Consider the following 25,383-nt stretch of genomic DNA (forward strand, 5'->3'; position numbering starts at 1 on the left):
GGGCCGGTGCACATGGGTGTCTGCCAGCGTGTCGGTGCAGACAAGCATGTGACATCTGGCGGCTCCCAGCGTGTCGGTACAGACAAGCATGTGGCATCTGGCGGCTCCCAGTGTGTCGGTGCAGACAAGCATGTGACATCTGGTGGCTCCCAGCGTGTCGGTGCAGACAAGCGTGTGACATCTGGCGGCTCCCAGCGTGTGTCGGTGCAGACAAGCATGTGACATCTGGCGTCTGCCAGCATGTCGGTACAGACAAGCATGTGACATCTGGCGGCTCCCAGCGTGTCGGTGCAGACAAGCATGTGACATCTGGCGGCTCCCAGCGTGTCGGTACAGACAAGCATGTGACATCTGGCGGCTCCCAGCGTGTCGGTACAGACAAGCATGTGACATCTGGCGGCTCGCAGCGTGTCGGTGCAGACAAGCATGTGACATCTGGCGGCTCCCAGCGTGTCGGTGCAGACAAGCATGTGACATCTGGCGGCTCCCAGCGTGTCGGTGCAGACAAGCATGTGACATCTGGCGGCTCTCAGCGTGTCGGTGCAGACAAGCATTTGACATCTGGCGGCTCGCAGCATGTCGGTGCAGACAAGCATTTGACATCTGGCGGCTCACAGCGGTTTTCACCCCTGCAGGAGGACAGGGAGATGCGGCAGTAAGTGGCCCAGGAAGCAGTGTGTCACTCCCAGGGTCAGCTGAAATCAGGTGAAAAATTGGGAATGGAATGCGGCGTCTGCACAAATGATGGTACATGACATTACAGGAGGATAGTAGACTGTGCTTTAACTACTAGCGCCATAGTCGGTGATAAACGCCCGTGTGGACTGGTCCTTATCATCCGTACTACACATAGGATTCCTGACCGCATACGTTTAGTATCACTTCAGGTTTGCTTAAACCAGTAGCTGTGTTAGTTGCTTAGTGATTTGCCAGCTTCTACTTTCTCCTCACAAAGCTGAATTACTTCTGACTTATTTTCATAGCTCCCAACTGTCCCTCTTTCCTCCTCATTTGTCCCTCTTTCAGGACTTTGTCCCTCTTTCTATGTAAATATATATCTTTCTATACTAAAAAATGTGTTTGACTCATTTTAAAATGTTACTATGAAGGAAAATGAACAGGCATAGAAAGGGCCAGCGTGGTTTGAAATATAAAACATTTTTTTCTTATGAAATCTTTATGGTATGTGTGACTAGGGGTGTGTCAGGGGTGTGATTAGGGGCGTGGCAGGAGCATGGCTTAAGTGTCCCTCTTCCTCATCAGAAAGTTGAATTATTTCTGACTTACCTGTGATCACAGGACAGGAATCCCTCAGACACGCACTGTATGACAGAAGATGTTTTTTCTCTTTGACCCTCTCAGGGCACCATCCCTGCGGGAGAGGAGCAGGTCCTGAAGATCTCTTACTTCCCAGGAGCGCCAGAATCCTTCCAGCGCGTCATCCAGCTGCAGGTGGCCCATCTGGAGCCGGAGAATATCACCCTTCAGGGGGTCGGAGTCTTCCCTCGAATCAGCCTAGACCTTCCACGCAATGTGAATGGTACAGTCCACTGACGTGACTATAGGCTGATGGATTTACATTCCTTACCTTACTACACCGTCCTCTGCCACTCGTGTATCTTCTGCTGCATCACATCCTCCCTCAGTTATGCATGGCTCAGTCTACCTATCCACTCTGTCTTCTGCTGCTATACCTACCTGTCACCCCTGCACTCTTATGCCCACCAGTCCTTTCCCTGGATTCCATGTCTCTCTCTACTCTAACCCCCCTCCTCCTCCTGTGTCCCTTGACAAATATTAGAGACCGACCACTAGAGACCGACCACTAGAGACCGAACACTAGAGGCCGACCACTAGAGACCGAACACTAGAGGCCCAAACCCTAGAGGCCCAAGCACTAGAGGCCCGAACACTAGAGGCCGAACACTAGAGGCCCAATCACTAGAGACCAAGCACTAGAGGCCCGACCACTAGAGGCCCAAACACTAGATACTGAACACTAGAGGCCGACCACTAGAGGCCGAAACACTAGAGGCCGAACACTAGAGACCCAAACACTAGAGACCGAACACTAGAGACTGAACACTAGAGGCGACCACTAGAGGCCCAAACACTAGAGACTGAACACTAGAGGCGACCACTAGAGGCCGAAACACTAGAGGCCAAACACTAGAGACCCAAACACTAGAGACCGACCACTAGAGGCCGAACACTAGAGGCCCAAACACTAGATGCCGAACACTAGAGGCCCAAACACTAGAGGCCGAACACTAGAGACCCAAACACTAGAGACCCAAACACTAGAGACCGACCACTAGAGGTCCAAGCACTAGAGGCCCAAGCACTAGAGGCCGAACACTAGAGACCGAACACTAGAGACCCAAACACTAGAGGCCGAAGACTAGAGGCCGATGGCACATACCTTAAGAGACAACAATGCTCGTCCCAGAATCAAATGCCACCACACTCCCAACCTGCCACCAATCGGGCAATATCATCTGTCTGATATGATCGACCTATTTCATCGATTTAAGACAGAGTCACTCAGTTTGGCGACATTCCTCCCAAATGAGATCAGTCATTGAATCTGCTGGCCATCGATGGTAAAACAATTGAGTGTATGGCACCTTTATAGTTAATCAAGGTTCCTCTTCTTCACAGGAAATGACAAGTTTGAGCCCCTCCTGAGAATAGCTGAGAAGATACAAGATTCCGAGGAACGATCAGACCTGGCAGAATGTGATGCCTCTGTAAGAACATTATTGTCATGCATTTATATAACACAAACATGTTTCCTGCTGCACTTTACAGAGTATATAGAGCAGGGCTAGGGAAGCTATGGCTCGGGGGGCAGAAGGGGCTCTTTTCATGGCTGCATCTAACTCACATACACATCAGTAGGGGTGGAAGCTACACGGCTCAAGCAGCACAGCTCAGTGTGGCAGAGCAAGTAACATTTTCAGAGTAGGCACATTACTTCTGTAGCATGCACCACTAACTTACTCACTACTGCTGTCGCATGCACCACTAACTTACTCACTACTGCTGTCGCATGCACCACTAACTTACTCACTACTGCTGTAGTATGCACCACTAACTTACTCACTACTGCTGTAGCATGCACTACTGACTTACTCACTACTGCTGTCGCATGCACCACTAACTTACTCACTACTGCTGTCGCATGCACCACTAACTTACTCACTACTGCTGTAGTATGCACCACTAACTTACTCACTACTGCTGTAGCATGCACTACTAACTTACTCACTACTGCTGTAGCATGCACTACTAACTTACTCACTACTGCTGTCGCATGCACCACTAACTTACTCACTACTGCTGTAGCATGCACTACTGACTTACTCACTACTGCTGTAGCATGCACTACTGACTTACTCACTACTGCTGTAGCATGCACCACTAACTTACTCACTACTGCTGTCGCATGCACCACTAACTTACTCACTACTGCTGTAGCATGCACTACTGACTTACTCACTACTGCTCTCGCATGCACCACTAACTTACTCACTACTGCTGTCGCATGCACCACTAACTTACTCACTACTGCTGTCGCATGCACCACTAACTTACTCACTACTGCTGTCGCATGCACCACTAACTTACTCACTACTGCTGTAGCACGCACTACTGACTTACTCACTACTGCTGTAGCATGCACTACTAACTTACTCACTACTGCTGTCGCATGCACCACTAACTTACTCACTACTGCTGTAGCATGCACTACTGACTTACTCACTACTGCTCTCGCATGCACCACTAACTTACTCACTACTGCTGTCGCATGCACCACTAACTTACTCACTACTGCTGTCGCATGCACCACTAACTTACTCACTACTGCTGTAGCATGCACTACTAACTTACTCACTACTGCTGTAGCATGCACTACTAACTTACTCACTACTGCTGTAGCATGCACTACTAACTTACTCACTACTGCTGTCGCATGCACCACTAACTTACTCACTACTGCTGTAGCATGCACTACTAACTTACTCACTACTGCTGTAGCATGCACTACTAACTTACTCACTACTGCTGTCGCATGCACTACTAACTTACTCACTACTGCTGTAGCATGCACTACTAACTTACTCACTACTGCTGTAGCATGCACTACTAACTTACTCACTACTGCTGTCGCATGCACCACTAACTTACTCACTACTGCTGTCGCATGCACCACTAACTTACTCACTACTGCTGTAGCACGCACTACTGACTTACTCACTACTGCTGTAGCATGCACTACTAACTTACTCACTACTGCTGTCGCATGCACTACTAACTTACTCACTACTGCTGTCGCATGCACCACTAACTTACTCACTACTGCTGTAGCATGCACTACTAACTTACTCACTACTGCTGTAGCATGCACTACTAACTTACTCACTACTGCTGTCGCATGCACTACTAACTTACTCACTACTGCTGTAGCATGCACTACTAACTTACTCACTACTGCTGTAGCATGCACTACTAACTTACTCACTACTGCTGTCGCATGCACTACTAACTTACTCACTACTGCTGTAGCATGCACTACTAACTTACTCACTACTGCTGTAGCATGCACCACTAACTTACTCACTACTGCTGTAGTATGCACCACTAACTTACTCACTACTGCTGTAGCATGCACTACTGACTTACTCACTACTGCTGTCGCATGCACCACTAACTTACTCACTACTGCTGTAGCATGCACTACTGACTTACTCACTACTGCTGTAGCATGCACTACTGACTTACTCACTACTGCTGTAGCATGCACCACTAACTTACTCACTACTGCTGTCGCATGCACCACTAACTTACTCACTACTGCTGTAGCATGCACTACTGACTTACTCACTACTGCTCTCGCATGCACCACTAACTTACTCACTACTGCTGTCGCATGCACCACTAACTTACTCACTACTGCTGTCGCATGCACCACTAACTTACTCACTACTGCTGTTGCATGCACCACTAACTTACTCACTACTGCTGTAGCACGCACTACTGACTTACTCACTACTGCTGTAGCATGCACTACTAACTTACTCACTACTGCTGTCGCATGCACCACTAACTTACTCACTACTGCTGTAGCATGCACTACTGACTTACTCACTACTGCTCTCGCATGCACCACTAACTTACTCACTACTGCTGTCGCATGCACCACTAACTTACTCACTACTGCTGTCGCATGCACCACTAACTTACTCACTACTGCTGTAGCACGCACTACTGACTTACTCACTACTGCTGTAGCATGCACTACTAACTTACTCACTACTGCTGTAGCATGCACCACTAACTTACTCTCTACTGCTGTAGCATGCACTACTACCTTACTCACTACTGCTGTCGCATGCACCACTAACCTACTCACTACTGCTGTAGTATGCACCACTAACTTACTCTCTACTGCTGTCGCATGCACCACTAACTTACTCACTCTACCCCCAAAATGAATGGCTGCTCCAATTTTTTTGTAGGATGGGATCCCCGCACTTGACAGGCAGTCTATTGGGTCAAAGTGCAGGGATCTCGTCCTACAAAGTGAATCACCCCCCAAGTCAGCTAGCTAATTGTACAAGCTGTTAGTCGGTATTTCTCCTGTCTGGCTCTCGGTGAAATTGCTGATGTTGCTGAAACCCAAGAGAAGCTGAAGACGTGTCTGACACTTCCGCTGCCCGGCGGGTCAACTGTATACCCATCACCATGGCAACAGGGACGTGAGCCCTACTGTCTCAGTTTGAAACATATTGTATGGCTGTCACGGAATTACATTTTAAAATATGTGGCGTTTATTGCTCTCAAAGACAAAACGGCTCCTGAGCCCTGTTATACAGCAATTCACATCATTGCCTCTGAGGGGGAAGGGGGAACCTCATGTCTTTACCACACTCTAGGGCATACATGTCGCTCTCCGGCCCGTGGGCCAAATCTGGCCCTCAGAGCCATCAGATTAGGCCCTCTGGTGGTTTCCCCACTTTGCATTATGTTTGGCCCACTCTAGACCACCAGGGAAACTATATTGGAGCTGATGCTCTAGATCAACAGGGAAGCCATAAGCAGAGGGGAATACACTAGATACCAGGGAATTGTATAGGAGAGGGAGGGGGTGCAATAGACACCAGGGAACTGTCTAGATGAGGGAGGGGGGGACCAATAAACACCAGGGAACCTTATAGGGGAAGCAGAGAGGGCCACTACATATCAGGAAACTGTATGGGGAGGGAGGGGGCCACTAGACACCAGGGAACCTTATAGGGGAAGGAGAGGGCCACTACATATCAGGAAACTGTATGGGGAGGGAGGGGGCCACTAGACACCAGGGAACCTTATAGGGGAAGGAGAGGGCCACTACATATCAGGAAACTGTATGGGGAGGGAGGGGGCCACTAGACACCAGGGAACCTTATAGGGGAAGGAGAGGGCCACTACATATCAGGAAACTGTATGTGGAGGGAGGGGGCCACTGGACACCAGGGAACTGTAAAGATGATGATCAGTCATTTGGGGGCTGAACATTTTGATTTTAAATACAGTTATTTATACTTACCGAGTTTTCTGATGTCCGACTTCTGCTTGTAGTCCCGCCCCCTAACAGAAGAGGCCACAGGTGCTTCTCTGATTATTCCTAGAGTAGCACCAATGACCTCTTCCGCTAGAGGGCGGGGCTGCGGATGGAAGCGGGACGTCTCTGGGGCACCCGCTGAGCATAACAAACTTTTTGTTGATAGGTACAAAAAAGTACAAATCGCTGATCAGAAGCCCAGCCCTTCACAGCTCCGCCATGTGCCAACCTGGAGCATGCATGTTCTACAAGCGCTGCAGTGATTCCTAGTGTGCCTAAGGCCTGGATCCCACTAGCAGCCCATCACAGCTCCGCCATGTGCCAACCTGGAGCTTGCATGTTCTACAAGCGCTGCAGTGATTCCTGCCTCAGGCCTAAGGCCTGGATCCCACTAGCAGCCCTTCACAGCCCCGCCATGTGCCAACCTGGAGCATGCATGTTCTACAAGCGCTGCAGTGATTCCTAGTGTGCCTCAGGCCTGGATCCCACTAGCAGCCCTTCACAGCTCCGCCATGTGCCAACCTGGAGCATGCATGTTCTACAAGCGCTGCAGTGATTCCTAGTGTGCCTCAGGCCTGGATCCCACTAGCAGCCCTTCACAGCTCCGCCATGTGCCAACCTGGAGCATGCATGTTCTACAAGCGCTGCAGTGATTCCTAGTGTGCCTCGGGCCTAAGGCCTGGATCCCACTAGCAGCCCTTCACAGCTCCGCCATGTGCCAACCTGGGGCATGCATGTTCTACAAGCGCTGCAGTGATTCCTAGTATGCCTCGGGCCTAAGGCCTGGATCCCACTAGCAGCCCTTCACAGCTCCGCCATGTGCCAACCTGGGACTTGCATGTTCTACAAGCGCTGCAGTGATTCCTGCCTCAAGCCTAAGGCCTGGATCCCACTAGCAGCCCTTCACAGCTCCGCCATGTGCCAACCTGGGGCATGCATGTTCTACAAGCGCTGCAGTGATTCCTAGTATGCCTCGGGCCTAAGGCCTGGATCCCACTAGCAGCCCTTCACAGCTCCGCCATCTGCAAACCTGGAGCATGCATGTTCTACAAGCGCTGCAGTGATTCCTAGTGTGCCTAAGGCCTGGATCCCACTAGCAGCCCTTCACAGCTCCGCCATGTGCCAACCTGGAGCTTGCATGTTCTACAAGCGCTGCAGTGATTCCTAGTGTGCCTAAGGCCTGGATCCCACTAGCAGCCCTTCACAGCTCCGCCATGTGCCAACCTGGAGCTTGCATGTTCTACAAGCGCTGCAGTGATTCCTAGTGTGCCTAAGGCCTGGATCCCACTAGCAGCCCTTCACAGCTCCGCCATGTGCAAACCTGGGATTAGCATGTTCTACAAGCGCTGCAGTGATTCCTAGTGTGCCTCGGGCCTGGATCCCACTAGCAGCCCTTCACAGCTCCGCCATGTGCCAACCTGGAGCTTGCATGTTCTACAAGCGCTGCAGTGATTCCTAGTGTGCCTCAGGCCTGGATCCCACTAGCAGCCCTTCACAGCTCCGCCATGTGCCAACCTGGAGCTTGCATGTTCTACAAGCGCTGCAGTGATTCCTAGTGTGCCTCAGGCCTGGATCCCACTAGCAGCCCTTCACAGCACCGCCATGTGCCAACCTGGAGCATGCATGTTCTACAAGCGCTGCAGTGATTCCTAGTGTGCCTCAGGCCTGGATCCCACTAGCAGCCCTTCACAGCTCCGCCATGTGCCAACCTGGAGCATGCATGTTCTACAAGCGCTGCAGTGATTCCTAGTGTGCCTCGGGCCTAAGGCCTGGATCCCACTAGCAGCCCTTCACAGCTCCGCCATGTGCAAACCTGGGATTAGCATGTTCTACAAGCGCTGCAGTGATTCCTAGTGTGCCTAAGGCCTGGATCCCACTAGCAGCACTTCACAGCTCCGCCATGTGCAAACCTGGGATTAGCATGTTCTACAAGCGCTGCAGTGATTCCTGCCTTAGGCCTAAGGCCTGGATCCCACTAGCAGCACTTCACAGCTCCGCCATCTGCAAACCTGGAGCTTGCATGTTCTACAAGCGCTGCAGTGATTCCTAGTATGCCTAAGGCCTGGATCCCACTAGCAGCACTTCACAGCTCCGCCATGTGCCAACCTGGGGCTTGCATGTTCTACAAGCGCTGCAGTGATTCCTAGTGTGCCTAAGGCCTGGATCCCACTAGCAGCCCTTCACAGCTCCGCCATGTGCCAACCTGGAGCATGCATGTTCTACAAGCGCTGCAGTGATTCCTGCCTCAGGCCTCAGGCCTGGATCCCACTAGCAGCCCTTCACAGCTCCGCCATGTGCCAACCTGGAGCATGCATGTTCTACAAGCGCTGCAGTGATTCCTGCCTCAAGCCTAAGGCCTGGATCCCACTAGCAGCCCTTCACAGCTCCGCCATGTGCCAACCTGGGGCGTGCATGTTCTACAAGCGCTGCAGTGATTCCTGCCTCGGGCCTAAGGCCTGGATCCCACTAGCAGCACTTCACAGCTCCGCCATGTGCCAACCTGGGGCTTGCATGTTCTACAAGCGCTGCAGTGATTCCTGCCTCAAGTCAGGCCTGGATCCCACTAGCAGCCCTGCACAGCTCCGCCATGTGCCAACCTGGGGCGTGCATGTTCTACAAGCGCTGCAGTGATTCCTAGTGTGCCTAAGGCCTGGATCCCACTAGCAGCCCTTCACAGCTCCGGCATGTGCAAACGTGGGACTTGCATGTTCTACCAGCGCTGCAGTGATTCCTAGTATGCCTCGGGCCTAAGGCCTGGATCCCACTAGCAGCACTTAACAGCTCCGCCATCTGCAAACCTGGGGCGTGCATGTTCTACAAGCGCTGCAGTGATTCCTAGTATGCCTCGGGCCTAAGGCCTGGATCCCACTAGCAGCACTTTTCTAACTGCTTGCTCTTCCTAATGTATTGCTATAAGTGTGATCCCACTTAACTCATTTGTTTTGGGTTTTTTTTTAAAGCCCCCATAGCATTACATTAGCAAGAGCTTTTCCAGTCACAAGTTCTTAGAAAAGAGCTGCATTTGACTGTTCTATTGTACAGACTTTCTTCTTGTGCTGCTTCTTCTCTGTGTATTCAGACACTCTGTACTCTGTATCTGCTCTGTGTATTCAGACACTCTGTACTCTGTATCTGCTCTGTGTATTCAGACGCTCTGTACTCTGTATCTGCTCTGTGTATTCAGACGCTCTGTACTCTGTATCTGCTCTGTGTATTCAGACACTCTGTACTCTGTATCTGCTCTGTGTAATCAGACGCTCTGTACTCTGTATCTGCTCTGTGTAATCAGACGCTCTGTACTCTGTATCTGCTGTGTGTAATCAGACGCTCTGTACTCTGTATCTGCTCTGTGTAATCAGACACTCTGTACTCTGTATCTGCTTTGTGTAATCAGACACTCTGTACTCTGTATCTGCTCTGTGTAATCAGACGCTCTGTACTCTGTATCTGCTCTGTGTAATCAGACACTCTGTACTCTGTATCTGCTTTGTGTAATCAGACACTCTGTACTCTGTATCTGCTCTGTGTAATCAGACACTCTGTACTCTGTATCTGCTCTGTGTAATCAGACACTCTGTACTCTGTATCTGCTTTGTGTAATCAGACACTCTGTACTCTGTATCTGCTCTGTGTAATCAGACACTCTGTACTCTGTATCTGCTCTGTGTATTCAGACCCTCTGTACTCTGTATCTGCTCTGTGTAATCAGACGCTCTGTACTCTGTATCTGCTCTGTGTATTCAGACACTCTGTACTCTGTATCTGCTCTGTGTAATCAGACGCTGTGTACTCTGTATCTGCTCTGTGTAATCAGACACTCTGTACTCTGTATCTGCTCTGTGTAATCAGACACTCTGTACTCTGTATCTGCTCTGTGTAATCAGACACTCTGTACTCTGTATCTGCTTTGTGTAATCAGACACTCTGTACTCTGTATCTGCTCTGTGTAATCAGACGCTCTGTACTCTGTATCTGCTCTGTGTAATCAGACACTCTGTACTCTGTATCTGCTTTGTGTAATCAGACACTCTGTACTCTGTATCTGCTCTGTGTAATCAGACACTCTGTACTCTGTATCTGCTCTGTGTAATCAGACGCTCTGTACTCTGTATCTGCTCTGTTGCACAGGTGGACACACTGGTGTTGATGGAGCTGGAGCGATTACTGATCAAGAAACATGCCAGCGAGCAGCTAGAATCGGGGCTTATGACATTCGGCACCCAGAAAGATCGCCGACGTCTCTTAAAGTGAGTGAATCCACAAAGTCTCTTCAAGCCTGTTCATAGCGCCTTCATTCTCCTTCTGCTTAAAGGATACCCGAACTGACATGTGACATGATGAGATAGACTTCTGTATGTACAGTGCCTAGCACACAGATAACTATGCTGTGTAACTTTTTTTCTTTCTCTGCCTGAAAGAGTTAAATATCAGGTATGCAAATGGCTGACTCAGTCCTGACTCAGACAGGAAGTGACTGCAGTGTGACCCTCACTGATAAGAAATTCAAACTATAAAACACTTTCCTAGCAGAAAATGGCTTTTGAGAGCAAGAAAGAGGTAAATAAGGGGAATTACTTATCAATGAGGGTCACACTGTAGTCACTTCCTGTCTGAGTCAGGACTGAGTCGGACACTTACATACCTGATATTTAACTCTTTCAGGCAGAGAAAGAAAAAAAGATACACAGCATAGTAATTTGTATGCTAGGCACTACATACACATGTGTATCTCATCATGTCACACGTCACCTCGGGTATCCTTTAAAGGTTTTGGTGTAAGTTGTAAAGGTGCTCATACATTACTAGATATTGCAGCCCGATCAGCCTTCTGATTCAACTATTTTGTAGAATTGTAAGAGGATCAGACTGATCAGACGGCCACAATGCAGCACCAGGTCTCTTCTCCCCGAAATCGGTCAGATGGATCAATTGGAAATGATGTAAACAATGTTGGTTGCAAGGGCTCGATTGGGTGCACAGCGGTAGCTGCGATGGTTATCGCCATGACTGACGGATCAGACATGTCCGGTTTGTGTCCGGTTATGCTAAGTCGGTTATTGTTCTGTTTACCTAAATGTGCGATAATAGAATCATTGTTTTGACCAACCTTACCAAATCTATGTAGTAGAGGGGCAAACTGAGTGGATGCAGCATAAATGGATAGTTTAGGGATTCCATTATATAGAACTGGACATACTGGACAATACTAGTGAGCACCTTATTTCACTACTGAAGATTTGCAGCCTTTCATCGCATGCAGATTTGGATGAAGAAACACAGTCCATTGAAATCATTAGGCTGCTGTCCTATTTGCATGCATGGAAAAAAATTGTCTGGCATGCTGCATTTAAACGCATCACACATTGGAATCCTAATAACTGTAAATGGCTACTGGGATTGGGATTCATGTGTGTCTGCACAGCTTTCCAGCATCCCAAGAGGAGCAGGATGGCCCCGCCCTTCCCCGTCGCCAGAACTGTTGTTATGCCCCCAAGCAGGGCTGTGGAGTCGCTACAAAAATCATCCGACCCCAACTCTTACTCCTCAGTTTATGAAACCACTGACTCCAACTCCGACTCCTCAGTTTATGAAACCACCGACTCCAACTCCTCAGTTTATGAAACCACTGACTCCGACTCCTCAGTTTATGAAACCACCGACTCCGACTCCTCAGTTTGTAAAACCACCGACCCCAACTCTGACTCCTCAGTTTGTGAAACCACCGACCCCAACTCCGACTCCTCAGTTTATGAAACCACCGACTCCAACTCCGACTCCTCAGTTTATGAAACCACTGACTCCGACTCCTCAGTTTATGAAACCACCGACTCCGACTCCTCAGTTTGTGAAACCACCGACCCCAACTCTGACTCCTCAGTTTGTGAAACCACCGACCCCAACTCCGACTCCTCAGTTTATGAAACCACCGATCCCAACTCCGACTCCTCAGTTTATGAAGCCACCGACCCCAACTCCGACTCCTCAGTTTATGAAACCACCGATCCCAACTCCGACTCCTCAGTTTGTGAAGCCACCGACCCCAACTCTGACTCCTCAGTTTGTGAAACCACCGACCCCAACTCCGACTCCTCAGTTTATGAAACCACGGATCCCAACTCCGACTCCTCAGTTTGTGAAGCCACCGACCCCAACTCTGACTCCTCAGTTTGTGAAACCACCGACCCCAACTCCGACTCTTCAGTTTGTGAAACCTCCAACTCTGACTCCAGGTACCCAAAATTGGTCCGACTCCACCACCCTTTCATGGCTATGGAGTAGGTACAAAAATCATCCGACCCCAACTCCGACTCCTCAGTTTATGAAACCACCGACTCCGACTCCAGGTACCCAAAATTGGTCCGACTCCACCACCCTTTCATGGCTATGGAGTAGGTACAAAAATCATCCGACCCCAACTCCGACTCCTCAGTTTGTGAAACCACCGACCCCAACTCTGACTCCTCAGTTTGTGAAACCACCGACCCCAACTCCGACTCCTCAGTTTGTGAAACCTCCGACTCCAACTCTGACTCCTCAGTTTATGAAACCACCCACCCCAACTCCGACTCCTCAGTTTAGGAAACCACCGACCCCAACTCCGACTCTTCAGTTTGTGAAACCTCCAACTCTGACTCCAGGTACCCAAAATTGGTCCGACTCCACCACCCTTTCATGGCTATGGAGTAGGTACAAAAATCATCCGACCCCCAACTCCGACTCCTCAGTTTATGAAACCAACAACTCCGACTCTGCTGGAACAAATTGTTTGATGAAATCCTGACTATGGCTGTAATCTGTTACAGTGAAAGCAGACCTCAGAAAGTGCTGGTAGTAATGGGGAATGTTGTTCTTGAAGTGCTAAATAAGGTATTATGCCGGATCCACACCATACCATTTTTTGGCTGATTTACCTGCGATTATTTCCAGCATGTCCGGTCAGAGGATCGATTGATTTTATGAGTGATTTTATGACCCATTTTTATGGAAATCGCTCATAAAATCGATCGATCCTTAGATTGGACATGCTGGAAATAATTGATCAGGCAGGTAAATCGGCCGTAAATTGTATGGTGTGGATAGAGCATTAAACGTCACACAGTGCAGAGATCAGCCTGAGGAGGCTCGTGTTAGCCTGAAACATGAGAACAATGGCTTGTGTGGTGCTCAGGCAATAGGCATCGCTAAAGATCCAACATGACAGATCTTTATCAGTCGTCGTGTGGTGACTGTACACACCTGCCGATATCTGAGATCTGGCGTCATTGTTCTGGTGGTATGGACCTTTCAAGGGAAGTTAGTCACCTAAGGTTCCCTTTAATTCAAAGTGTATGAAAGAACAGGACATGATTACACTGTACAAGTCACATTGGTGGACGCCATTACTGCTGCTTAGGTGCCTTAGCATAAGGTGAGTGGCAGCAGACATGCACAACTGCTGCTGGATATTTGATGTTATGCATTTGTCTGGTCTAATTCCAAGCTGCATACATTTCCATGAAATCAGCAGCATAACATTTGCATTTGTTTAGAATTACCAGCACCTCACTGACCACCTATGGATAATCTGAGAAGGGTTTTGTTGGAACGTCTCTCCCCTCCTTTTGGTTTACAACAGCACCATCTTGTGGTTTGATTTGTTACTGACAAAGCAGCACTCAGGATATACAGTACACCTTTATTTGGGATTTGTTACCTGTTAGGCTTACATGAACATTGCTAGTCATATGAGAAGGCATCTCCATTATGCCTATGCATTCTTATATTGGTCTAGGTTTGTGGTTGTACATATTTTTGATACTGAATAAAAGTGTTTTTTTTAAGGCCCTCTTCACCTCCTCTTCAGTGTAGCCAGGCCATGCAGCCTATCACTTTGTGGCATGAGTGGCAGGGCGATAGGCAGCACTGCACGGCACCGCTACAGTGAAGAGGACCTGTGTCGCCATCAGAACGAGGTAAAGCACCAGCTACACTACAAGATTCTGGGGGAGAAAGCCTGGAGGCTGCAGACACAGAGGGGGGCGGGGGCTGCAGACACAGAGGTGGGGGGGGGAGGCTGCAGACACAGAGGGGTGAGGCTGCAGACACAGAGGTGGGGGGGGCAGCATGCACAAAGCACCGTGGGTTTTGTTTTTTTTTTCAGTTTACTAACCCCACAGAGATGTGCGCAGGTAGGTGTGTAGGGGTTATGCCCACCTCTAACTCGCTGCGCCCATTGGTTGGCTGTCAATAGACCTGATCCCACTTATCTTGTCACCAATATCACATGACTAGAAAAGATCACAGGGGACCAATGGAAGCAGGTTGAATGCCTCACAACTCTCATGCCACAGGGCAGGATTTACCATAAGGCAGTGTAGGCACGTGCCTACAGGCGCCTGATGATGGAGGGGCATCTCACTCCTCTCCCCCAGTGCCTCCCTCCCTCCTTCCCCATGCAAAGCCCCGAGCATAGGGGAAATGAGAGGATACTCACCCTGCTCTCAGCATTCCACTGACCAGATCTCCCTTCAGTCGGGGGCGCCTCTAGCTACTTAATACTGAGGGTACCTCTGGCTACCGAATGCTAAGGCGAACCTGTAGCTACCTGTGACAGGCAAGGGACGTAACGGAGAGGTGACAGCTGGGATAGCCAGTACACTTGCGGTGCACTTCAATGGGGGTTTGTAGGTTCATGGAGGGTGGAGTCTAGGGTGTCCGGACATCTGTGCCTATAGGCTCCTGTGATGTAACTCCTGGCCTGGCCATAAGGGATTGGGCACAGGAGTCCTTTAACCTTAGGCCACCAGGCCAGATGTCTGTAGAAGGCAATGTGACAGGAATCCATGTGTTTGGTATTTCAGAGCCGATCTTCCAGAATATCTGTTGGATTTTGGCTTCGTCATACTTGGTGAAGTCCGATCACACATCATCAAAGTCACCAACACAGGCCATTTCCCAGTGTCCTTCCAGGCGGACCGGCGTGGCCTGCCAGGCACAGGTAATCTGTCACTGCTTTCCACTAGACTGCTTTTGCTTTCAATACCAAAAACTTACCAGTAATCTGTGTTTTTTTGTTTTTGTTTTGTGGTCAGGCTTCTCCATAGAGCTGGACCGCGTTAGAAACTTGCCTTGCTGCCAAACCGAGACCTTCCAGGTGAAATTTGACCCTCAGTCGGCTGGTGTGAATCTGGGACCTGCAGATGTCATTGTGCCCATTAAGGTGAACCTTGGTGTGATATTGATATAAGAGAACCTGTCATTGTGTACTGTTATAGTGAAGTCACAAAGCTGCTGGAGGTAAGTAGCTCAGGATGGCTGCAGATTATATTCCAGGCCCTTTTCAGGGAGTTCCCTGATCTCAGGGGCAGCGCAAGAGAGGCTGTCTGACTTTTATGACATCACAAAAATATTGAGTAGCACAACTCAGCTGTTTGTTACTGAAGAAGGTCCCAAAACTGTAACATTACTCAGAAGAAAAGAGCTGTCATTTCAGTACAGGTTATTCCACAACTGACGAATGAGCCGCCAGTACAAAAGGCCCAAAAATGGGAAATTTCATTCTGTGGGAACTAGGCAAAAAAAGTTGTTGTTTTTTTTTTTTTTTTAAAGACCTTATAGTTTTTAGGAAACTGATAAAAAAATAAAAAAAATGTTTTTTAAACCAGTAAAATGACATTTTGCTGTGGTACACTGGAGGCACAGGAGGGACTGAGGTGGCACATAGGGGGACACTGGAGGCACAGGAGGGACTGAGGTGGCACAGATGGGGACACTGAAGGCACAGGGGTGCACAGAGGAGGTACATAGGGGGACACTGGAGGCACAGGGGACAGAGGTGGCACATAGGGGGACAGTGGAGGCACAGGAGGGACTGAGGTGGCACATAGGGGGACACTGGAGGCACAGGAGGGACTGAGGTGGCACATAGGGGGACACTGGAGGGACTGAGGTGGCACAGAGGGGGACACTGGAGGCACAGGAGGGACTGAGGTGGTACATAGGGGGACACTGGAGGCACAGGGGACAGAGGTGGAACAGAGGGGGGCACTGGAGGCACAGGGGACAGAGGTGGCACAGAGGGGGACACTGGAGGCACAGGAGGGACTGAGGTGGTACATAGGGGGACACTGGAGGCACAGGGGACAGAGGTGGAACAGAGGGGGGCACTGGAGGCACAGGGGACAGAGGTGGCACAGAGGGGGACACTGGAGGCACAGGAGGGGCTGAGGTGGCACAGAGGGGGACACTGGAGGCACAGGGGTGCACAGAGGAGGTACATAGGGGGACACTGGAGGCACAGGGGACAGAGGTGGACACTGGAGGCACAGGAGGGACTGAGGTGGCACATAGGGGGACACTGGAGGCACAGGAGGGACTGAGGTGGCACAGATGGGGACACTGAAGGCACAGGGGTGCACAGAGGAGGTACATAGGGGGACACTGGAGGCACAGGGGACAGAGGTGGCACATAGGGGGACAGTGGAGGCACAGGAGGGACTGAGGTGGCACATAGGGGGACACTGGAGGCACAGGAGGGACTGAGGTGGCACATAGGGGGACACTGGAGGCACAGGAGGGACTGAGGTGGCACAGATGGGGACACTGGAGGCACAGGAGGGACTGAGGTGGTACATAGGGGGACACTGGAGGCACAGGGGACAGAGGTGGCACATAGGGGGGACACTGGAGGCACAGGAGGGACTGAGGTGGCACATAGGGGGGACACTGGAGGCACAGGAGGGACTGAGGTGGCACATAGGGGGGACACTGGAGGCACAGGAGGGACTGAGGTGGCACATAGGGGGACACTGGAGGCACAGGAGGGGCTGAGGTGGCACAGAGGGGGACACTGGAGGCACAGGGGACAGAGGTGGCACAGAGGGGGACACTGGAGGCACAGGAGGGGCTGAGGTGGCACAGAGGGGGACACTGGAGGCACAGGAGGGACTGAGGTGGCACATAGGGGGACACTGGAGGCACAGGGGACAGAGGTGGCACAGAGGGGGACACTGGAGGCACAGGGGACAGAGGTGACACATAGGGGGACACTGGAGGCACAGGGGACAGAGATGGCACATAGGGGGACACTGGAGGCACAGGGGACAGAGATGGCACATAGGGGGACACTGGAGGCACAGGGGACAGAGGTGACACATAGGGGGACACTGGAGGCACAGAGGACAGAGATGGCACAGATGGGGACACTGGAGGCACAGGGGACAGAGATGGCACAGAGGGGGACACTGGAGGCACAGGGGACAGAGATGGCACAGAGGGGGACACTGGAGGCACAGGGGACAGAGATGGCACAGAGGGGGACACTGGATGCACAGAGGACAGAGATGGCACAGATGGGGACACTGGAGGCACAGGGGACAGAGATGGCACAGAGGGGGACACTGGAGGCACAGGGGACAGAGATGGCACAGAGGGGGACACTGGAGGCACAGAGAAGGCAAGGGGGACAGAGACAGCGCAGTGTTCTGACTTAAAGGTCATACAGTATTTACATGCTACCGTTGGGAAAACTAATCCAAAAACATGGCCTGACATACCACTGCTATGCAGACGACACCCAACTATATCTTTCCTTCAAGCCTGGTGTGACAGACCCAACTCTAACTATAAACGCCTGCTTACGTGAACTACAGCAATGGATGAATGACAACTGGCTGAAACTAAATGCAGACAAAACTGAAGTCCTTCTGATTGGAGGGCAGAGCATGATAACAAAACAACTTAACTTGCAGTCTTCTCCACTGGGAATAGGAGGCACGGATCTACGCAGCTCTGATCATGTGCGTAGCCTGGGAGTTCTAATTGATGGGGATTTAAACTTCAGAACTCAAATCTCTGCTGTGGTGAAATCATCCTATTTTCACCTGAAGAACATTGCAAAAATCAAACACCTCATACCCCCAGAAGATCTGCCAACCTTAGTCCACGCCTTCATCACATCCCGACTGGACTACTGCAATGCTCTCTACACTGGCCTTCCAAAAAAGGACTTGTACCGCCTACAGCTGATACAGAATACTGCTGCCAGACTGCTAACCAACCAACCCCGTCACTGCCACATAACGCCAGTCCTGCATTCCCTTCACTGGCTACCTATAGAATGGAGGGTCCTATTCAAGATCGGCCTACTGACATTTAAATCCCTGAATAATCTAGGCCCTGGATACATGAAAGATATGTTGCAGCTGCGTAGCAATCCCCGCATTCTCAGATCCACAGGTTCTAATAATCTAGTCATACCCAGAGTCCACTTGGAAACTTTTGGTCCCAGAGCCTTCTGTCATGCTGCCCCTACGTTTTGGAACTCCTTACCGCAACAGATCAGGACAGCCCCATCCCTGGACGTGTTTAAATCCAGACTGAAAACCCATCTGTTCAGTCTGGCATTTGCAGAAATATAACTTTTGTTGTGTGAATACTTCATCCTACTAATTACTGAATCTGAGAGAGCCTAAGCGCTTTGAGTCCTATGGGAGAAAAGCGCTATAGAAATGTTATTGTATTGTATTGTATACAGTAAGAGGTGAAGAAATAAATCTATCTTTCCTTACCTGCGACTTCCTTCAGCCCCTAGAAGTCACGGGTCCCTCGCCACAGCTCTGGTCTTCTCTGAGGTCCCGCTGACAGCCTCTTCAGTATTGGGGGTCGGCGTCTCCTGCGCATGCGTGGACGTGCACATGTCACTGGAGTGTACTGAGCCTGCGTAGATGCAGTACCCTCCCAATGATGTGGCCGCGAAGATGCCAACTAATTGGGGGTCGGCAATACTGCAGAGGGTTCCAGGGCGACCCGGAGAAGACCGCAGCGGCGGCGAGGGACACACAGGACATCCAGAGACTGTAAGAAGTCGCAGGTTAGTAAGGCTTACGCACCTTATTCTGCTTACCACAGCTGATACGCTTGGTGGTATATTCTCCACAGTCAGTACGTAGCGTATTTCCTGACGAGGAGGAGGTACACACGCAAGGAACCAGGATATCCCCAGTTTAGTGGAGGAGAGGACTGACTCCAACAGGAGATTTGGTGCACAGAGCAGGCGTAGATCCGAGCAACCACAAACAATCCTTTCACTATAGTGGATCAGCGCAAGGTAGCGCTGAGCGCATAAATCAGAACTCAGAGGATCAGGACAGGTAACAGAATGAACGCTTGCTGAACTAGTCACTGCTTAAGTGACAGCAAGTGTCCATAACAAGACAGACTGGAATGAGGCAGCCAATGCGATTGCAGCGGTGGCGTGCCTCACAAGGACAGGACCAAATAGTCAGGAAATAGGATCAAAGAAGACAGACGTAATACACACAAATATACAATAGGTATGACTTCCTAGCGTATTATGATTACAGCCATCAATGAACTACAAACGACTAACTGACATATGTATATATCGGCGATAAACCGATATATGACATAAGCAAGGAACACTGACTAAGAACTGGAGCAGGACTAGGAAGGATTCGCTACTTCTACGCAGAAGCAAGCGCAATCCACGCAAGACAACAGGAACAGGACTGACTAGCTAAGCACGGGTGATCATAATACGCGCAACCTACCAAAACGTGCTGGAAACTGACTGACTGAACACAGGATATAAACAGTTCGAGTATGTATATATCAGCGACACTGATGTATCAACGTAACACAAATACAAGGAAAATAACAAACACGCTAGTATGCGTATATATTGGCGATGAACCAATCTATGATGCAAGACTAGCAAAGTAACAATTACTGATAAACAGAACCGAACTAAAAGGACTCACTGACTCCTACGCAGGAGTCAGTGCAGTCCACACGGACTAGGAACGGGGGGCCGAGACAGAGTAACAGACTGATCTGAAACTATGATAGCCCGAGGAGCCCTGCAGGAAGCAGCTCTTTATACTGAGGTCATCCAATGGGAGCAGACATGCAGATTCCCACACAGGTGAATGGTAATCATTCAATCCTGAGCTGGCCAGAACTGCAGAGCCACTGCAGATGGAATCAGCAACTAGTTTGAGTGCAAACCAAACTATGCAAACAAATGCATGTAATGACATCAAAAACTGCTTGTCTTCAGTAAAACTGCAGCCAGCAGTACATGCTGCAGACGTGATCATAACAACAGCTTAGTGAATCAACTTCCTTTCTTTCTAAAACTATAAGGTTCTGTTTATTGTTTTCCATTAAGAGTTTGTGACGCCAACCTTTTCCTAAGCTGCAGACATGTTTATTGGCAGGTGTGCGGGGGCCCCAGGATCCTGATCCGTCTCCAGGCCTCTGTGACTATGCCGTCACTGTGTGTGTCCGAGGAATGGCTGGAGTTCAGTGCTGTACAGTGTGGACAGTGCCAGATCCGCTCCATTCAGCTCCACAACCAGCTCCCTGTGCCCTGCGAGTGGACCGCCATCAGCCAGGAGGCGGAGTCCAAGGTAATATAAGTACCAGTAAATATGGGCCCATCAGGTGGCTTTCATCACATGAGTTTGAGCAGTTTTAGAAAAGTGTCTGTGAATGCTGCTGAACAAACAGTTATCTGTGTTCTGCAGTCACATGACAAGTGGTGCAGAGAGGGAAGAGATTGGCCTGTGGCAGATAAAAACAAATGGCTGCTCATTTCTGGATGACCTTCGTATTGTTTCCGGAGCTGTGATTATAGCATTGGCAGAAGTCTGTATAATGCTTGAGGAGTCAGATAGCAGAATTGCCGTCTAGTTATATAGGCATACGACTATACCTCCTGTAGTGTTTGTACCCCAGGAATATCTAAGATAAGAAGAAGGAGACAGCAGGAGCCCAGTGGTACAGTATCGGTATGGTAGATTGTAGAGGAAAATAATATATAGTCACAAAGGTAGGATTCAAAAACGTGCAACCACCATTAGAGCCGGTGGGAAATAGACCGTCCCTGTTCTGTCCTCCAGGTCTGTTCACAGGAACTGGATGGCTGCTCTCCTGAATCTCTTTAGGCCGTGCCTAAGACTAATACCTCCAAAAGGAGATATTGAGCTAATGATATAGACAGGGGTGGATATGAGCTAACTGTATAACGTATACATGCAATACAAAGGAGAGGCAATTCCTTACCTCTTCAGAAGGTATAAAGCCAGTATTACTGCAATAGGTTTTATTCAAGCACAAATAGCAAGACGACGCGTTTTGTGGGTACTTGCCCGCTTCCACAGGTCATTTCAAAAGTCAGTATGTGCCTTTCAATTGGCTGTAGTGAGCATTAGTGCCTCTAGGAAATCACTCTCACCGCAGCCAATTGGAAGGCACTTACTGACTTTTGAAATGACCTGAGGAGGAGGGCAAGTGCCGGCAAAACGTGTTGTCTTGCTATTTGTGCTCCAATAAAAACGAACAAAACTGGCTTTGAATCTTCTGAAGAGGTCAGGAATTGCCTCTCCTTTGTATTGTATGTATAATATATCCAGTTAGCTCATATACATATTGGGTGCCTCTGCCTCTTTCTATAATCTAGTCCAGGAGTCCCCAAACTTTTTCAGTCAAGGGCCGGGTCAATATACTTCAGACTGCTGGGGGGCCGAAACATACATAAAATGATGTTGAAAAACATAACATTGAATCTAGGTATTGATTCCCCCCAATCATGCCCGGAGGAGAACTCCCAGCAGCAGCAGCCATTCAGTCATGTGGCCTGAAGAACGTCTTTGTGCGCCAGACAGTGAAGCATACGCAGGTGACAAGCTGCCTTCCAGTTGGACAGCAGTGGCACCTGATGCAGAATTGGATTGGTAGCCAGCGAATAACTGCTCGCTGGCTTCTACCGTATGTGGATGGGTGGTGCCAGCACTGCTATTCTATATGCGGGCCACTGATATTGAGGGGTGCAGTGGGCCTCATCTATAAGTTATACATTGTGTTTGGGGGCCAGTGAAAAAGCCTCGGGGGGGGGGGGGGGGGGGACGCATTCAGCCCGCAGGCCTTAGTTTGAGGACCACTGATCTAGTCATTTGTTCACTGTGTGTTGCAGGTAGACAAGCACATTCCTATGCACCTCCGGAAGAAATTACGACAGGAAGTCAAACCTAAAGCCGCCATCTTTGAGGTGATGCCAGCGCATGACGTCTTGCTGCCGGGACAAAAGAAGAACATCGAAATTAAATTCCAACCCCAGGAGGAGGTAACAGTACCCTTCAGAGACATCACTGTGCCACTTGGAGAAAAACAGCTGTGTCATTTAAGCTGCAACAGAAAGGAAAAACGAATATTTGTATTTTATACATCTGATCTTATGTTATACATCTTCAGTATAACAATAACAACAATAACAATAATATTTATATAGCGCTTTTCTCCCTGGGGACTCAAAGCGCTGTGTATAGTATAGAGGGCTTACTAAGATGTTAAAGCAACGCTAGGCATGCATTATACAGTTTGTGGAAGATCAGGTAAACAATGAATACTTGGTCCTGGTCTGCCACCTTGCACCATTATGTATAGGCAGTGGTGGCTATATGACAGGATTAGGGCTCAACAGTCCATTATATCTACCAGTCTACTGAACACACAGCTCCATCCAGTTTATACTCTGCAGTCTTCAGCAGATCCTCAATGTAGAGAGCAGACATAATGATGTATTGTATTATATCTGGAAACATTCCTTCTTTCCCGAACAACAGTCACCATATAAAACAGATTGCGCTCTCCAGATTCCCAGGCTGATCGTATACAGACCAGCAGACACGCATGTGGCTCAGCCAATCAGATGACGGAAACTCCCTCTGCTCCTCCTCAGATGTTCATGTAAATGCAAAAGAAACTGGAGATACTGTCTGTACTTTGCACCACTACCATCCACCGCTGGTGTAATCTATTCACTGCAACCACCAGACTGTTCCACCATCCACCAGCATGCAAATAAAGCCTCTTACCAAATAGTATGGCTGACCCAGTACAGACCAGCAGCAGCGCATATGATCCCCCCTTGGAGTCCGTCATAGATCACCGGATGTTACACGTAACGGGTCTTATGTCTCTATTGTATATTGTTGCACTGTACACTATCTTTTCCTGACGAAGCCTTACGGGGTGAAACATGTGGAAACTGGTGTCACTGTATATATTTGCACCCTCTTATGTTATTCCCTCAGTTTAGTGTTTGTACAGGGCCTAGTTGTGTCCAATTGGGGCAGTGATTCTTCACCCATTGGTTACACTGACCTGCATCTGTCACTGCTCAGCCCTAATGTGTGTGAGATAGCCACACCCCCCCCCTCTCTCCGATTCACATATTAGCGATGTGGGGGACCTGCTGGGCCTCTGAGCCTCCCACACGGACTCATGTGGGGAGGTCTCTTCATTTGAAGTGTTATGACAGAAATATGAAGCTTTTTCCTCACAGCATGGATAATTGTATCAGTGCTTATGGCTGTTTCCTTCTTTCCTGAGGCAGAAGTTGTACCGTCAGCGTTTGGTGCTTCAGGTAGCACAGAGCAGTCAGAGAGTCATGCTGGCCGTCCAGGGACAAGGCTTGGAACCCCGGCTGGAGTTCACCCCTTCAATGCTGGTCCTGGGCCCTGTTTTGCCCCTGAGCCCTGGTGATGATGTGGAGGTCGTGGTGAAGAATCCTTGCACATTTCCTATAGAGTTCTACTCACTGGAGATGGACAAGCAGTACCTGGAGGAGGAGAAGGTAGGGACTCCTCTTACTGGTTGAAGCTTCTCGATACTGTTACTTGTGTACCAGAACTTATGTGAAAGCTTGTGATTAGTTTGAAAGAGCTTAAGAGGCACCCGAGGATATATTAAACTAAGTTAAAACAACTAAAATGAAAATGAAGAAGTGAGTTACCTAAATAAAGACAACTTCAAATAACAATGAACCTTATTGTCCACCGGCTACGCGTTTCGTGGGTCTTAGCCGACTTCATCGGGCCAAATACAATGCCAATGTAAAAGTTCAGCCGGACAAAAGGCGCCTCTGGTGATTAGTTTTATCAGATCTGTGAGGCACGGATTTACTATTATCACATTCTGGTTCAGCACGTGATTATGACCAGCAAATCAGGGCCAATGTATCAAACTCATCACATGCTTCTCTCTTAGTTTCGGTAGGCACTGGCAACACCACGCCTAGACTTTGATATCTTCTGATTGACAGTTCTTGGCTTCGATGTCTCCTGTTTGGATTTGTGTAGACTTTGGTTTCTCCTGATTGCTCCTTTCGGTTCCTGCTGTGTTCTGACTGGAGAAGATTATTGACTCTTGTTTCTCCTGTCTGGGGATGCTGATGAAAATGGAGTCTAACATGTCATTTGTTTCAGATTCTGGGGATGTTGACTGGTTATGACTCTCAGAACACCCTGCTGTTTCCACCTCGATTACCTGGAGAGAAAATGCCTCCAGAAATTCTAGACTTTTACGAGGAGAAAAGAAGACATGCGGAGGACCAGGATGAAGGCCACGTGAGACTGCAGATTGACACAGGTGAGGGGTAGTATTATAAATTCTGTAGTTCCTCGGGATCCAACTCACACAACCCCTAAACAAACCTTTCCACGCTAAAGCAGATAGATTCAACCGAAGACCTTATTTTTGTTGTCAGGAGCTGTGGAGGAGACAGAGGATGGCCAGCTGTCAGATGGAGGTGACAAACAAGATCCTCCTCTAACTCACCGTATACCATCTGCCACCAGTTATGGTGAAAGCCACTCCTCTCGAGTTGAAGCCAAAGCTGAAGATGCAGAGGCAGATTCTGTGAAGAGACCGACCTCAGGTGAGCAAGAGCAGAGGTGGGAAAGTGCACAATGGTGGAGTCACTGAGGGAAAGG

The 25,383-nt window shown here is 49.4% G+C and overlaps 1 protein-coding gene across 2 annotated transcripts in view; it reads left to right on the forward strand.

Moving 5' to 3' along the window:
* The window catches only part of HYDIN (HYDIN axonemal central pair apparatus protein), a 606,889-nt gene that overhangs the window by 299,544 nt on the left and 281,962 nt on the right, over positions 1–25,383 (forward strand). For both annotated transcript variants that reach the window (XM_068260328.1, XM_068260329.1), the window contains 10 exons: positions 1,363–1,540; positions 2,662–2,750; positions 10,736–10,854; positions 15,448–15,584; positions 15,679–15,806; positions 20,827–21,018; positions 22,584–22,733; positions 24,006–24,245; positions 24,877–25,039; positions 25,158–25,328. In XM_068260328.1, the coding sequence (XP_068116429.1) occupies positions 1,363–1,540; positions 2,662–2,750; positions 10,736–10,854; positions 15,448–15,584; positions 15,679–15,806; positions 20,827–21,018; positions 22,584–22,733; positions 24,006–24,245; positions 24,877–25,039; positions 25,158–25,328 (1,567 nt within the window). The remainder of the gene's footprint in view (positions 1–1,362; positions 1,541–2,661; positions 2,751–10,735; positions 10,855–15,447; positions 15,585–15,678; positions 15,807–20,826; positions 21,019–22,583; positions 22,734–24,005; positions 24,246–24,876; positions 25,040–25,157; positions 25,329–25,383) is intronic.

The sequence above is a fragment of the Hyperolius riggenbachi genome, chromosome 11 (assembly GCF_040937935.1).
Source record: "Hyperolius riggenbachi isolate aHypRig1 chromosome 11, aHypRig1.pri, whole genome shotgun sequence".
Taxonomy (NCBI): Eukaryota; Metazoa; Chordata; class Amphibia; order Anura; family Hyperoliidae; genus Hyperolius; species Hyperolius riggenbachi.